Below are 16414 nucleotides of genomic sequence, written 5' to 3' on the forward strand. Positions count from 1 at the left end.
TTTCCAGCTTCCAGGAGCAGCAACAGTTACATTTATTGAGTGCTTACTGTATACCAGTGTTATCCTAAGTGCTTAGGATAAAATCTTTTTTTTTTTTTTTTTTTTTTGCGGTACGCGGGCCTCTCACTGTCGTGGCCTCTCCCGTTGCGGAGCACAGGCTCCGGACGCACAGGCTCAGCGGCCATGGCTCACGGGCCCAGCCGCTCCGCGGCATGTGGGATCTTCCCGGACCGGGGCACGAACCCACGCCCCCTGCATCGGCAGGCGGACTCCCAACCACTGCGCCACCAGGGAAGCCCAGGATAAAATCTTATTTAACCCTCAAACAGCTCCATAAGATAGTTACTATTATTCTGGTTTTACCAGTAAGGAAACTGAAAGTCCTAAGACTTAAGTAATTTGCCTTATGTCATGCAGCTAGGAAGTGGTAGGGCTTGGATTCTAACTTAGGACTCACTCTAAAATCCATGCCTTTAATTATCATGCTGTAAAGAGGCAGATGTTTCTGGAAACATATTCTTTATTCTTTGGAACATGAACTTATGTGTGTGTCATAGAAGCTGTGAATTGACTAACCTCTATTAATAATTAAGGGAGTGCACAATTTTAAAAAATGATAATTAAGGGAGCTGAATGGCTTGGTCAAGTAGCTAATCCATTAACAGAGAACAGAGCTGAGGAGGGGGTTATTCTTAGTAATCATCTAATGAAGAAAACCCCATAATTAACTCTCTCAAAAAAACCAAAAACAACCCCCCCCCCCAACACTTTTGTCTGCACCTGCCTCCTTCGCTGGTTTCATTTATCTTGGAATGCTAAGGAAATGTGATTTCCCAAGAAGAGCCTGAATAGGTAGCAGAGAAGAAGGGTGGTTGGTCAACTACCGAGCATTGTGCTGGGAACAACGCCTGTGATTGGTTATCCAGTCTCAACCACTGCTAACTGAAGACACTTCAACTCTCTGTCCCATTTTGTTACCTGGAAAACTGGAGCGTGAATAAGGTTTTGAAGAAGAACTACAAAGTTAAAAATGAATGCAATGGAATTTAAGGAGAAACTGTTGAAAAAAAAAAAAAAGCCTTTTCCTCATCCAGGTGTGTGAGTTGGAAAGAGTGGAATCAGCCACACCAACATTTGGGGGTGGTGAAGGGAAGCAGTGGAGCCTGGGAACTAGGGTTCTTTTCTGAGCTGGGGTTCTTTTCTAGGAATTATTTGCCCCTCAGTGGGGCTGATCTACATAATTTGGCTGTAATCAAACCTATTAGTGGTGGATGTTCATCGAGATTCAGGAGCCTTAGAATGGGAGGCGAGGCAAAAGGCAGGAAAGGTGAGGTAGGATTTGCATTTGAGATCTCCCCTCTACTGGTCATGGTCAAGGTTCTCTGTTATAGAGTTCACTCTCTGCAGGCGCCCAGAGAGAGAGATAAGGTTTGTTAACAACTCTGTTGAGTAAGGAATATGAGGCTCATTTTACAGGTGAGTATTGCTTAAGAGGCTTCATTAAGGTCTCACCATTAGTACAATGGCCAGATGAGATTCAAAGCCCTATCTTTTGATGCCAATGCTCTCTTACTATACTATGCTGTTTATAAGTCATTTAACCCGTTTTCTCTGCAAAGTCCTAGAAATTCCCATGTTAATAGTCATTCATTTGCTCACCCATTCCTTCATTTATTCCATAGTAGCTATCGAGCACTATTTAGTGTTTAGCACTATTTCAGATTTAGTGTTTCGAAACACTAAATCTCAAATATTCTGTTGCATTCTCTTCCCAATTCCATAGAATGCAGAAACCTTTTCTCCCTAACAGGAATTAGAACCTAGTTTTCACAGTGCTTTCATGGAAGAGAGGCACTGGTCTGGAACTCAGAAGTAGGTACAAATATGGTATCTTGCCCTTGTTAAGAGAGCTTCTATAAAGACAGTTTCATGAATAAGTGCATGTTTGAGCTGTGAGAGTGAGTTTGCTTTGTGGGATGTCATTGGGACCATGGGCAATAGTGAAGAACAGTAGGCTTCCCCTGGAAACTAGCCCTTTCTTGTATGTCTCAAGTCCACCTGCAATTCTAGGGTGAAACTCTTTGCCTCAAGCTACCTGAAGCTGGCTTGGCAGGCTCCTGGATTCAACTCTGAACCTCTTTATCATGTCTTTCTATTCATATTCCGTTTTTCTGCCTCTCATCGTGATTCTACTTCTGCTTCTAACCTTAGATCAAGCTAGAAACTCTTAACTCTCCCATTCACCTGAAGAAGTTATGTTCTCTTTGCCTGGAATTTCTAGATCTTACCATTGAGTTCATAGAAGCCCTTTGCCTCTCAAACACTCCCCTGGGCTTTCATTCACTGAAATTTCCCTCTCTTTCTTGGACACCAAGCCTCAAACTGATCTTTTTAAACACTTAAACTTCTCATCTGCTTTCTAGTCTCCCCCCACCCTTTTTTGATTACCCTTCAAAGCTTTTGAACTTAGTCTACTGCTTTTGATCCAAAATTCTCCATTCCTCTCAAAGCCTTCTTTTCCCCTTAATCTCTGTCTTGTTTGCTGGGTCACCAGCTGGAAGGGAAGTCACTTCCTCCTGAAGTCATATGTCCTGGCTTCACTGTCCTCATTTATCAAATAGCTGTTGAGTATCTATGGGTTTCACCCAGGACAGCAAGATAAGACACATTCCTTACCTGACCCGACAAGTCTGATGGAGGCATGAAAATAAGTACAAAATTATTACAAAATTATTACAGTAAATGTCTAGAGGAGAATGCTGGGGATACTGATGGCACAAAGGAGGAAGTGACAAATGGATTGACTGGTCACAGAAGACTTGACAAGAAGCCTTTGAATTGGTTTTGACAGATGGAAAAGAGTTTCTCAGGAAGGGAAGTGAGGAAAAAGCATTCCATAAACAAGAAATATCAAGATCTAGAGGTGTGATATACCACGTCCCACTTGGGGGAACCGTTAGTTTGGTATCATCGGAGGTTGGTGCTCAAATGGACGTGCTGCAAGATGTGAGGCAGAGGAGGAATAGTTGATGGGGCACCTTAAATGCCTTGCCAAGAACTTTGGGTTTTGTTCTGAAGGCCATGGAGGATGAGTGAAGGGTTTTAAGAAGGAGAGCCATAACAGTCAGATTTAGAAAGATAACCTGAACTTATAGCAAGGAGAATGGACTGCATGTGGGCAACTGCCAGCAGGGAGACCAGACGAGAGATTATTGCAAAATTATAAGCAAGAAATGAGGAGAGCGTACACACAAGCAATGGTAGTGGGGTTAAAGAAGGGGAAGGAAATATTAAAGATGTTAAGAGGTCAAGTTGACACGACTTGGTGACCAGTTGGACACTGGGGGTGAAGGCAGGTTTCTGGACAAGGCAACCAGGTAGATATTGATGCTCTTCATTGTGATGGAGAAAACAAGGGGAGAGACAGGTTAGGGAGGTAAGGTGGAAAGGCACACCTATGATATGTGAGGTGAGGTCCAGGACACTGATACCATTTGGACATGTTCATTCTATTTTGCAGCCATAGCTGGAGGCCTTCAGGTCACAGTGCCCGACAAGAAGAAGGTGGCCATGCTCTTCCAGCCCACTGTGCTTCGCTGCCACTTCTCCACGTCTTCCCATCAGCCTGCAGTCGTGCAGTGGAAATTCAAGTCCTACTGCCAGGATCGCATGGGGGAATCCTTGGGCATGTCTTCTCCCCGGGCCCAATCTCTCAGCAAAAGAAACCTGGAATGGGACCCCTACTTGGATTGTTTAGACAGTAGGAGGACTGTTCGAGTGGTAGCTTCCAAACAGGGCTCGACCGTGACCCTGGGAGATTTCTACAGGGGCAGAGAGATCACAATTGTTCATGGTAATAATGTCTCTGTTTTGAATCTAGGGAAGATTGGTTCCATTCTTCCCAGATACAAGAGGATGTCAGCCTTGCGCCCTTTCAATCCCTCAAGACTTTGATTTTATGGGGGATGGGAGTATCAAGAAACCTAGCAAATTGCTTTAATGGGATGGCGTGGAGAGGAAGGATGGAGGCTTGTAATATCAAGAGAAGACAGAGATGAGCTTTGGAAATAGTCTTTCATGAGCCTGACCTCCAGCCTGAGGAATTTATTATCAGAACTGAATTGAAATGGGTTCTAGTGAAAGCTTTCTCAGTCAAATACCTCACACCTTGACACCAGCCTTTATTGCCCTTTCCTTAACTCAGAAAGCAGACTTCCCTAAGAATTTCCTCTGCTGGGAGAAGGGATGTATGTGTACAAGTTTCAGAGCCAGGTAGATACCATGGCCCAAGCCTCAGGTAGTTTTACATCAGTTCCACCCTTTTTCCTGCTCCCTACAGCTTTGGGCAAGGAAAAGTTCCAAATTTTGAAGAACTCCTGTGAACCCAGCTCATTTCCAGGAGTCCAGGTTAATTCTGGAATTTACTTGGCTTTCAAGGGCCTCTGCAGGCCTGGTTGAAAGCAGTCTTCTCTTCCAGAAACCAGACTGGAACTAGACCAGTTTCTGGGGGCGCTCTAATTCTCACCCCTTAGGGATGCTAGCTTTTATTATTGTTTCGTTGTTTGTTTTAAATAAAGCAAACATCTCGTCAAACACCATCAGGGTAAAGAAATAGAACACTACAGACACCCAGAAGGGCTACCCCCCCCCCCCCATTGTTTAGTGTTTTCCTTCAGAGGACAGAGTTTAGGACCCGGTCCTTCTCTTTGTGATAACAGATGCAGATCTTCAAATTGGAAAACTCATGTGGGGAGACAGCGGACTCTATTACTGTATCATCACCACCCCTGATGACCTGGAGGGCAAGAACGAGGACTCGGTGGAACTGCTGGTGTTGGGTAAGTGACAACCCTCAGTAACATTTTCATCTTAGACTGCTTGCACTGTTCCCTCTTCTCGCTTCTCCTCCCTGTGTGTGTCAGCAGGTTGCACGCACAGGCTTTACCTTTGGTGCACAGACAAACCAGTTTTAGAATATGTTCTTTATGAGCAGTAGTTGTATTTATTATATTTTGTTTCTTGGTGTCTATGGCCCACATTTTACCATTTTCCTGAATGTTTCTTCTGCTTTCTTAGTTTTTTCCCCTCCTTTCCACTTGCACCTTTAACCCTGATTTCTCTCTGCTCTTATTCTTTACATATGCTAATGATTGAGGAAAATGCCAGAGGCCTTTGAAGCAGGGTAGAGACAGCTGAGAGATAAGAATTCGCTGGTGTGCTAGGATCTCCTGAGACAAAGGAATCTTTTCCCATTCAATTATCTCCACTTAAGACAATCCTAAGGAAAGATGGCTGTAAACTTTTAATAATAAAAGGTGCTCAGTGAAAAGAGCTATGGGGGAGACGTAATAGTGTTTAATTGGAAGGCAAATTTCTTGAAACCTAAAAGTGTCCAAGTTATTCGCAAAGCAACTATAATCTAATCCTTATTAATATTAATTTTTTCATAAATGAAAACTCATTATTTTTGGGTACTTTTCTCTTTTGTGGATTGGAGGAATATCAGTGGGAGATGACCTCCTTGTATGAAACTGAAAATTGAGCACATATTTCGTGCTCTGTAAATGTTGGCTGGACAAAAAAATTAGAATAAACATACAGAAATTAAGAAAAGAAACAACATTAATTGTAGGATAAAAGGTAAATCCTTGAAGCCATTTTACATTTTTTGTAGCTTCCAAGAAACCAGGTCTTAACAATTTGGGGGGAATATTTAAGGTGCTTTCTTTTAGAAGCAAATGAGGTTGAAGGTTAATTTTTACCCTCTGTGGGAAACTCAGTGCCCCAGGAGAAAATGGAATTTGCTTAAGATTTTTAGTTTTACTCTATCATGACTTTGGCAAGTCAACTGTACTGCTTGCCTTAATTTTATAGTTTACAAAATGGATTAAGGTAATAATTATTTATTAATGATTAACCCTTTAATTAATAATAATTAGCCCTTTTTAGACAGTTAGATTATTTCAAATACATGTTTACTCAAATACATGAGTCCAGTATATGAAGCTTAACCGCTGTGATCTGTAAAAGAATGGGAAATACGACATATATTCAAAAGGAAATAAAAATGTAAAAGGTTTATATTGACATTGTAAAAGACTACAGGGCAATCAGATTCGGGATCTGCTGTGACTCTGTAGGGAATAAAAAGATAAATTTCTGCCTAATAACACAACTCTAATGTCTAAGTTTGAAGGAACAAGTGGCTCATTGAGCCTGCAATTAGCTAATTGTGAACACAGTTATTTGGCCAGTGCAACCATTTGCAGCAAAGTAATTGCCTGGGCAGGAAAAGGAGGCCAGGTAAAAGCCACTTTAAATAATTTGGTCCCAGATCTGCAAATGTGGGGAAATAAATAGAGTGAAAGCCTTGTCATCTGAGGATGTGCTGAAGTGTATGAAGGGCATTGCTCTGGATCAAAACATACAAAGCAACTTGGGCAAAGATGCTGTCCTCAGCACCACAGGGTGGGTGAAAGGAAGACTCAGATGAAAATGGTCAACAAAGATGGAAGAAAAGATAAGAACAGAAATCAGTGTTACCCTAAAAAGAACCATAAAGGGAAAGTGGGGATGCTGCAAATCAGCTCTTCACAGTAGAAGCAGCGTATCTGTGAGATAAACAGATACATACTAGGGTTCTTGGGGAGGAGAAACACGTAATTCTGCTATATTCCACATTAATTAGAAATTTATTCTAAGTAATTAGAAATGTTCAAAGCATGGTAAATGTGCCATGCTAGTTGTGTTAGTTAATTAAAGGGGTTAGTTTGAAATCTATGAGAATTTTCTGGGTGCAGGAAGTACTGTATTTACTTCCAAATGCAACATTCTGAGTCTTCTCGGTCTTGACACCCCTTTATGGAATTTTTCAAAGTACCCTCACAGTTTAAAGAATGCTAATTATTTGGTGGTTATATCCTACAGGCCCATTTGTTAGGTATTCTTTTTATGTGAGACTGGGAGAGCAACCTGATTTCTGAAGTCATCCTCAAGGAGATTAAGACCTCAGTGGGAAGATAACTGAGTCCACAGTTTGCTAATTACAACCTCCATAAGCCACTGAACTTAATATGAGGAATGGTAGGAGGAATTGGGAGGATTTGGTCTAGTGAAAGAGGACTTGGGAAAGGGAGCATGGGAAGTGTCTCCAGCTATCTGAAGTGAAATTGTATAGAAGAGAGATTGGAAACCTATTCTGTCTGTGTGGCTAGGAAGTTACAAAGGGAGCGAGTCCATCTGAGGATAAAGAAAGAACTGTTAACAATCAGACATCTAAAGATACAATCAGTGTTCTTAGGAGTAGTAATTTCTATATCCTTAAGAAGGTGGAAGATTTTTTATGAGTTATTATATCAGGCACTTATGTATAGGAAAAGGTGTTCAACTCAGTTATTTTTGAGCTTTATTTCAATTTTAAAATTCTTGGTTTAAAAAGTAGATGAATGTGAGTGATGTGACTACCTTGATAAATGAGAAAATGACCTCCCGGTAATTCAGTCCACATGACAGAGATAAAAGACTTACAGGTTGGTTACAAGAACATACAGGGTGGTGCTCACTCACAAGGAAGCCAGCAGGAATAAACTCTGGTCTTTTGCAGTAGGTCAGGGTTAAAAGGACTAATTCCACAAGAATGAGGATGAACTATTGATGGAGGCTTGAAGGAGCTGAAACTTGAGCTCTTCTCCAAGGATGATCAGGACAGAGGAATGAAATTAGATCTCAGGGTCAAAACAATAATTAGCAGCAGGGTGGACAGTGTATTAGAGAGGAGTGCTAGAACAGGGGGATGGGTTATGGGGAGGTGCAGCAGCACGGGTAAAAGGGAATGAGATTCTGAAGCAGAGGAATGAATTGAGAACAAACAACACAGAAACGTTTCTAAGATGGAATTGATGGATCCTGGTGACTAATGCATTAAAAAAAAATGAGACTGAGGGATGAGTCAAAAGGACACCATGGTTTCTAGCTAGCTGGGTAGCCAACTGTTCCGTCAACCGAGAGAGAGGCCACAGTTTGGAAAGCAGGTTGGAGAGGCAGGAGAATGAGTTTGGTTAAGAAAAAAAAAAAATGCTACAAATGAACTTATTTAAAAAACAGAAATAGTCACAGATGTAGAAAACATGTGGAAGATGAGAGGCCTGTGGGACACCAAGGTGGAGATGTCTTGCTGACAATTAGAAATATAGGTCTGGAACTCAGTGGAGAAACTAGGATTAGAGATAATAGATTTGAGAGTCATGAATGATAGTCACAACCATGAAAGACTAGATGAGTCACTCGAGAAGATTATATAAAATGGAAAGGGTCAAGGACAGAACCTTATCAGTCTTATATTCTAGTTTGACTTCATGCGAGTGGCCACACGGGTACTGCATGTGTATTTGTCTTGATTTCCCCTACGACATCGGACGCTTCTCAATAGCCCTAGAACGTGAGCTCTTCAGAGGCAAGAACCAGTTCTCATTCACCTTTCTATCTGCAACGCTTAGCAGAGTGTCTAGAATAAAGAAGCTTGAATGAACGTTTTTTTTAAATGATAAATGGGCAGAATCTGTAACCAGTATTTACTCTGTGACTCTTAAATGTTAATCAGTGCTGAGTATATATTCGTTGACTTATGAAGTATTTATATAATAAATGTCTACAGTCTCAAGTGATACATAACATGGTTTAATCTCATCGGTCATGATTCTTTATCTGGGTATTTTAATTTTTACTAGTGACAGAACCATCCGGGACTATGGTTGAAAGCAACAGAAGTAGACTTTGGCTAACTTAGGCAGGAAAGGAATTCATTGGAAGGATATCAAAATTGAAAGAAAGGCTGGAAAATCAGTCTCCAAAAAGGATAATATATTAGGGTAACACTTACTAGCTTCTGTAAAAACAACTCCCGAATCTCAGTGACTTGCCACCATAGAAGTTCATTACGTCATCTTGTCATAGTCAGATGTGGGTTAGGAGGCTTTTACCTGGGCAGTTCCCTCTCAAGTATGGCGTAGGGGTCTAGGCTTCTCCATTGTTTTAGTTTGCTGTATTGGAGAACTTTGCTCCCGGCTGCACAGAAAGAAAAAGTAAGGAAGGTCATTCATGGGGGACTTTTTAGGGGTCAGGTCTGTCAGTGACATGGGTTACTTCTCCTATTATTTTGTTTGTGTCCAGGAAGAAAGTAAAAATGTTTTGATGAACACAGCACCATTCCTGCCCCGCCAGAGATGCTCCAGGGTCTATGTAGCAAGAATTAATAGACAATGTATTTAGGGCTCCATGGACATTAAAAAAATCAACTCATCTCTTTTTTTTTCTGATCTTGCATTTTCTCACTCAAGAATCAGTCTCAGGAGAGAGAGTCCAGCTGGTCCAGTTGGGTAGGTGTCCACTGCTTAGCATTAGGAGATTAGAGGCTCTTGGTAGCTAGTCCATCAAGATACGGAGAAGAATTAATTCCCCAAAGTAAATTGGAGCACTGTTACCAAAAAAAGGGAGAATGGATGTGAGATGCCCCAAAAAAGCAATAAATATCCACCAAAGTGATGCCATTACTACATCTACTACTAACATTAATGTACACTGATAATAATTTGACTTCGCAAAATTTTTCTATTATAACCTTGTAATGTAGGAGAGCAGGCATTATTTCCCTTGTTTTCCAAATGCAGAAATTAATGTTCAGGTTTTGTAATTATTATCCCCTTCCAAAAGAGTGTCTTTGATCCAACCCAAGTGTCTTGATTCCCAGCCTCATCTCTTTCCACGATACCACACGACCTGTCTATATTAAGAAGCTATAGAATGCTCCCCTGCGTAAGTCATGTTTTTAAAAATGTTGTTGCTGCTTTAGGCCATAGGTAAAGATTTTTACTTGTCCCAGATCTGTTTTAGTATCTCATTTCATTTCTCAGTGAAACCTATAACCAATGCCTGTAACCACTAACCTGGGCTCTCACTTCCAAGACATAGCTGTTTTTGTTCAGATTGTGGACCTCCCCACTGAGCATGACCCACCTTCTTTTCCCCATACATCTGAACCATCTACAGATCGCTTCAGATGCTTCTTTCAGAGGTTTCAGAAATATCCAAAGATGTGATTCAGAGAAATGGGAGGATAACTGCTGATTCAACACTAAATGCAAACACTATACTGAACACTCTTTAGTCTCTTTTCGATGATTCAGAAGGTAGAAATGCACATGGTGTTTAGGGTGCTTTGAGATGACAGTGACAGGTACCTTAGAAATATTTAGACAGATGTCTGGGATCGTAGGGCCATACCAGAAGACAGTCACAGAGGGTGGAAGTGCCCAGAAATCTGCCACCCTGAGATTAGACATTGGTCTGGGATCAGTGGCGGGAACAGTCTGTTTATAACCTGGAACTATGCCACTGTTTGGATAGGAATAAAGTTCCCTTGGTCAGCTCCAGCTGGCAGGAAAAGGACTTCACCATTCAGGAAGGCTCAAGTAGGGAAGTTGTTGTTTTAAAATCTAAAAGCAGCTCGCCTTGTTCTTACTTCTTTCTGTGCACAATATAAGGGCCTGACCCCTTCTTTCTGATGTGTCATGTGGTAGCTTGTTTTTTAAGGGCCAAGGAGATAAAGGAGGGGAAGGGCCCCAGTGGAAATATGGCTGGATGAACACTTGTGCCTGTGGACCGAGAAAAGAATAACCGGACATGAGCCGAGAGTGTTCAGAATTAAAGCTAAGAAAGACTTTCCTAATGGTAAATCACAATTTTTGGAAATTATGGTTGGTTGAAGGAGATTATAGAGACTCCCTCTCTGATGAGCTTTCAACATGGAACAGGTTCTCTTGTCCAAAATATTAGGATAAGCAAGATGGCTTTAGCATTCTTTCTATAATTTTGCCTTTATCTAAAAGATCCACAGATTGCAGAACTAATTCTCTGTATAGGGTGATGCCCCAAATACTGCTGTCCTGTTTTAGAAAAAATGGTACGTTTATTATAAAAATTTCAAACAAAACGGAAAAAGAAGAAAATCTCTCTTCAAACTCTCACCATCAGAGCTAACTATTGTGTTCTTCAGAACCCTTTTAATTGCAAGGGATAGATTCTCAAACTGGCTTAGGGGACCTTTTTGGCTCAGGTAACCCATAAGTCCAAGGGTATTCCTAGCTTCAAGCATGACTGAGTCCCAGTGTTCAGATTATGTTTTAAAGAATCTCTATCTCCTCTGTGTTAGCTGCATTCTTGGGCAGGCTGTCTGCAAACCTGGCCCCTAGCAGGTCTTTAACACCTTTGCTCTCAGGAGGATAAACTGCCTCTCTCCACAGTGTCAGCAAACGTCCTGTTGTTGCGGGGTGGCATGTAGGGTACCACCAGCCCCAAATGAACCATATGAATTGAAGGCAAAAGGGTAAAGGACCAGCTTCCTAAAGAGAAGTTGGACATTTGTTTCCAAATGAAGAAGAAAAGAATGCCAGGCAGGCAAAAACACACAGTGTTAATATTTTGTGGAATTCATCAATTTCTGCTTCTTTTTAGGCCAAATGCCATGCTATTTCAGGAGGCCAGAAATAGGCTTGTTCCCAGCAGGTCCTTGTGAGTAGGCGCTAAGTTGGGATTGATTATTCCCTGTGAAGAATAATGCCACAGAATGTGAAGGTAATGCCACAGAATTACCTTTGTTTTCCTGTCGTGCTTCTATTTTCCCTTCCATTTCCTCCTGTGACTTATCCAGAAGTAAACATATATTACACAGACAAGAGGTGGAGAAACAGGCATGCATTAATTTTTAAAAAAAAAAATCACATTATTCACAATACTGCGCCTGAAAGTGTTATTCCAGTCTAAAATCAACCTTTCTGCCCATTAGTATTAAAAAGCCGTTAAGAACATAATAAGAAATCAGGGAATTCTTGGGAGGGGACATCTCGGAATTTGTCACGGGCTTTAGGGATTTTTGATGGAAGTCTGTTTCTATGGCTGTGCAGAAATACTCAGGCACTCACCCCCGTGTCAGTGCTGCCTCAATTTGAATCCTGTCCTACCTCCACCCCCAGGTGGAGTTCTGGCTGTTTAGAAAGGCTACTTGTTGCCAAGACTCCCCTTCTCTTCCTCTTTACCAGCCCTAGCCTGAGCTGCTAACCAGGAGATTTGCCGATTAAAAGGGCTTCAGCTCAGAGAGTTCCCATGGCAACAGCCTCCTCCTCGGAGGTCTTTGTTGCCTGCTCAAACTTTGATCTCTGAGAGTGGCTGCTGCTGTTTCTCTCAAAGATTTACAAACAGAGGAAGAGGGGGAAAGAATTGGAGGAGAAGAAAGAGAAGTTGACTCCTGGCAAAAGGGAGAGAAGGAAATTACCGAGTCACACTCTAGCCATAAATCTGGGGGTTACTCCTTTGGAATATCTTTCGATTTGGGCTGTGCCCACATTTTCCTTTGCAGACTTGATTATACTTCAGATGTCTTGGCTTCACATGAAAGACGTCAAGGGGAGTTGATTCCTCTAGCAGGATGGACCTACCCTATCTATCTTCGGATTTCCTGAAGACCTGAGATAACTGCACTGCCTCCCATGAAAGTGGGGACACAAAACTTATAATGGGAGGGAGCTTTTTAGGCCGCAGCCCCGCTGGCTTTTCTCCCAGCTGGCCTACTCTGCCCTGAGCTTACCTAGATGCCTCTGTGGGTTTTGGTTTTGAGAAGAACCAGAAAACTGTTGAAGGGGTGGAGGAGAAGGCGGAGGCAGAAAAGTCAACCAGGCATCAACTAGCATCTGATTCTGGTTAATGGCTACCAAAAATGAACTTTCTACCATCTGAGCAGTGGAGTGGGGTTTGGGGTTGTTCCAAAGACTAGGGATCACGCCTTTTACCCTTTGCAGGAAGCCTCTTCTGGCCTTCAGACCTCTCCACGGCATAATCGCAACCTTGCTCTTTGATAGGCACCACGCGATAGAGTCAGTTTTGCTTCAAGCGTGATTTGCATTTGAATTATGATTTAACTTTTAACCAGTCTCTTTTGCATACTATGTCCCTAGCACAGTGAGGATACAAAATTTTAAAATGGCACTGTTTTGTCCCTATGAAAATTACTGTCTTTTGGTAAAGATAAGCATTATATTTCTGAAGCAATGAGAGAACAATACAAGAAAAGATTAAAACTATATTTGATATTAAATATCTAGGCTACTGATTCTCAAGAGGGCCCTCTTTGGACCCCCACCCAGACGATACTTGGCAATGTCTGGAAACATTGTGGTTGTCCCGTCTTGTGGGGTAGCATGGCATCTAGTGGATAGAGACCAAGGAGGCTGTTGAATATCCTACAACGCACAGGGTGGCCCTCCTACCCCCAACAAAGGATTATCTGGCCCCAAATGTGAATAGTGCCAAGGTTGCAAAACCCTGATCTTGACCAAAGGTCAATCTGGTTACTGGATAAGATCCACTGTGAAGAGCACGGGCTTTGGGGTCAGATATCTGTGGACTCAGTGCATCAATATAACCTTCAGTAAGTCAGTGTTGACGAGTCTTGGTTTCCTCCTCTGTAAAAATGGGGGAGGGAAAATGAAAGTCACATGGAAGACCTAGTATGAGGATGAAATAACACAGAATACGAACTCAGTAAATGTCAGTTCCCTTCTCCTACCGATTCCTATACCCCACATCTCATTGCCAGAATGTCATCCCTAATTTGAGGGAACCCTCTTCAGGGAATTCTGTGTTCTGGGACTCCTCCTAGAGAGCTGATTTTCTTTTAGCCCGTTCCATGGGCAGAGGCTTTAATGAGCCATCTGTTAATTGGCAATCCTATTACTAATAGATTCATGTTTTCTCAGTGACATCTGTGCAGTGCCTTGCGAGTGGTGACCCTAATCGGCCCTGTGGGAATCTTTCCGCTAGTGGGTTTCAGGGTGTTCTGTCCCAGCATGCCGACCTTTGGTTGCTATGTTTTGGTAGCTGTTGGAAGCCCCCGTTTCTCTGTTAATTACAGGGTGTTTACTACCTAACCTAAATACAAGGATTAGGTCACAGAGGCCATTTGATGAAGTCTGGAAGGGTTTGGGGAGCACCTAAGGCTTGGATTAGGATCTAGATGGGCCTGGAAAGACTTTTGATAGTGTGACCTTATCATTTATTGTCCAAATGAGAATACTCTTGAGAGTGAAAAGGGGAGACTTTTACTAATTTATGTCAAGACAACAGGCATACTGGTATGATGGTCACCCCATCTTTAGAGATGATCACCTGGAAAGTTCTCCTTTTGATTGAAGAGAACAGAAGATCCAGAGGAGCTGGGATCAAATTAGTTTCAGCTCACCTTCACCTGCTGCACCCTGGGTGTTAGCTGGCATTCTAATTATGGGGACCTAGGGGTGTGCACATCTCCATTCACTTACTAGAAGCAAAGGGGCCCGGCAAAGAGGTGGTGGTTTGCGGTAACAGTTGTTCACTGAAAAACGTGTGCTGAGATTTCTGCCGGGTAAACGGTGTCCTTTAAGGTTCTTCACTGCCCTGGGTTTGTGAAGAGAACAAACGAGGTGCTGAAGGCGCCGTTTGCCCTCCCCTCACCCCCAGCCACCCAGTCCCGCTCTGCGACTGCTCTCCCCTCCCTCCCCCGCTCCCTCGAAGCCTTTATCCCGCCTCACTATTTTTGCTTCACTTGTTGCTCATCACTGTGGGAGGAAACTCGGCCTTCAATTAGTGAGCATTCCTGAAGCCCGCGGTTGCCGTGGTTACCCAGGCGGGAGCTGGAGCAGCTGGGTCAGCCCGCCGGCCGCATTGTAGTCGACAGAGCCGGGAGGCGGCAAAAATGCGAAGCCGGTGCGCGGGAGGGAGGGGACGGGCCCCGCCGAGGGGAGGCCCTGGAGGCCCGCGGGAGAGCGGGTGTCGCCGAAAATCGGCTCAGCCCTGGAAAGAAAGAATGGGAGCCCTTGAAAGCCGGTCAGGAGACAGCCATGGCATTTTTCTCCAAAGCCAGCTGCCGCTATTCAAGTGTGCAGGTTTGAGTTCACACGGTGCAGCGCCTCAGAATTTGCTCTGGGAAATGCTCCATGCTCACGCCCCTCACACCGAGAGGGGGCTGGCCACGGAGGAAAGGGCAGGAACTCTGACAACCCGAGACCTACCAAGCTGTGTGCCCCTCCGTGTCTGCCGTGGACCACCTGGGCTTTTTGGGTTAAGGAAACTAGCCGTTCTTGTTATCTTTGCATCTGAAGTGTCTGTGCAGGTCTGATGGTTGGAGCACAGGGAGCTCAGGAAATCACACTGGGCACCAAGAAACTCAATTTCCTCCCTCCATTAAATCCCACCCTGCTCCATATCATTTTGGAATCAAATCTAACTGTCTTAGTCATTTCATCTCAGGCCAAGTTGAGCACGTTATATTACTAATAACACTTTGCATCTACTCACTCTTGAGGGCTAGGGGGTTGGATCACTATAGCACTTTGCAAAGGCAGAGTGCTTTGCAATCATTTTTATTATTGTTTATTAGTTTATAGCAGCATGGTGAATGCCTTTTAATTAGCTCATACTGTGTTATGATGTATTCAGTAATCATTTTCTGGTCACAGCTTTAAAAGATGCTGAAATCGTTAGCCATCTCCAACACTCCTATATCCAGACATTATACTTTAATTATGTAAGTAGAGCAGTAATGCCACAAACATAAATTTCTGTGTTGCTCACTGCAGATACTAGGAGATTAGAAATGCTGCACATGTCTAACATTTCTAAATTAAGAATAAGCAAAGCTTGAGGGGGAGTGAGATACTGGGGAAAAAAGATAGGGATGGGGGTGAGTAGACCCAGGTTCTACTCCTGGTTTATTAGTCAGCTGTGTGACTTTGGGTAAGATTCTTATGCTCTCTGAGCTTCAGGTTCCTGAAAACATGGAGTGGGTCATGGATTAGATGACCTCCGAGATCCTTTCTGGCAATACAACCAGATTTTAGAATTCTGTGTGAATAGAAGTCAGTGCCTTAGGCCAAGCTTATAATCACTGCCGAAAAGCCTGGAGCATTTATGAACAGTTAATTGTAGATGGTCTGATACTACTCATTTTGTGGAGAGAATTCACTGGGAGAATTATTCACTATAATTTAAAGTGAGCTAAAACGAAAGGGACAAAGAAAAAAAACACACATGAAATGCTTAAATACATAGTTTACATATAAAAGAAAGGGAGGCTATATCCACATTTGTGATGGATAATCATAATCTTTATTTATTGAATGCATGGTTGCCGTAGGCATATAGAATAAAAACAGGGATGTGTGTGCCCTTGGGAAATTTCCAATGTGGGGGGATTCCAAACAGCCATAGAAACAACTTGACACTTAAAAGGGCCAGAGAAAAACATCTGCTCTCCTCAAAGATTTAGGAGAGAAACCTTTTAGAGGGTTAGGATCTGAGAGGTCACGGGTGGCTACAGTACATCCCTGAA

General features: G+C 42.7%; 2 protein-coding genes across 4 annotated transcripts in view; one reads left to right on the forward strand and one right to left on the reverse strand.

Moving 5' to 3' along the window:
* The window catches only part of MAEL (maelstrom spermatogenic transposon silencer), a 143727-nt gene that overhangs the window by 102968 nt on the left and 24345 nt on the right, over positions 1-16414 (reverse strand). Inside the window, exon 2 of one of the 3 annotated variants that reach the window (XM_027086438.1) lies at positions 8979-9063. The exons of 1 other annotated variant lie outside the window; for it this stretch is intronic. The gene's annotated coding sequence lies outside the window, so the exon portion shown is untranslated. Of the gene's footprint in view, positions 1-8878; positions 9064-16414 lie in introns of all 3 variants that reach the window. One more of the 3 variants, XM_027086437.1, reaches the window with a different exon arrangement.
* The window catches only part of ILDR2 (immunoglobulin like domain containing receptor 2), a 42140-nt gene continuing 27184 nt past the window's right edge, over positions 1459-16414 (forward strand). The window contains exons 1-3 of the mRNA XM_027086458.1: positions 1459-1476; positions 3475-3853; positions 4719-4838. Of these exons, the coding sequence (XP_026942259.1) occupies positions 1459-1476; positions 3475-3853; positions 4719-4838 (517 nt within the window). The remainder of the gene's footprint in view (positions 1477-3474; positions 3854-4718; positions 4839-16414) is intronic.

Source organism: Aethalodelphis obliquidens, unplaced genomic scaffold (genome assembly GCF_003676395.1).
Source record: "Aethalodelphis obliquidens isolate GAN/ISIS:26980383/991018 unplaced genomic scaffold, ASM367639v1 scaffold55, whole genome shotgun sequence".
In the NCBI taxonomy this organism is placed as follows: Eukaryota; Metazoa; Chordata; class Mammalia; order Artiodactyla; family Delphinidae; genus Aethalodelphis; species Aethalodelphis obliquidens.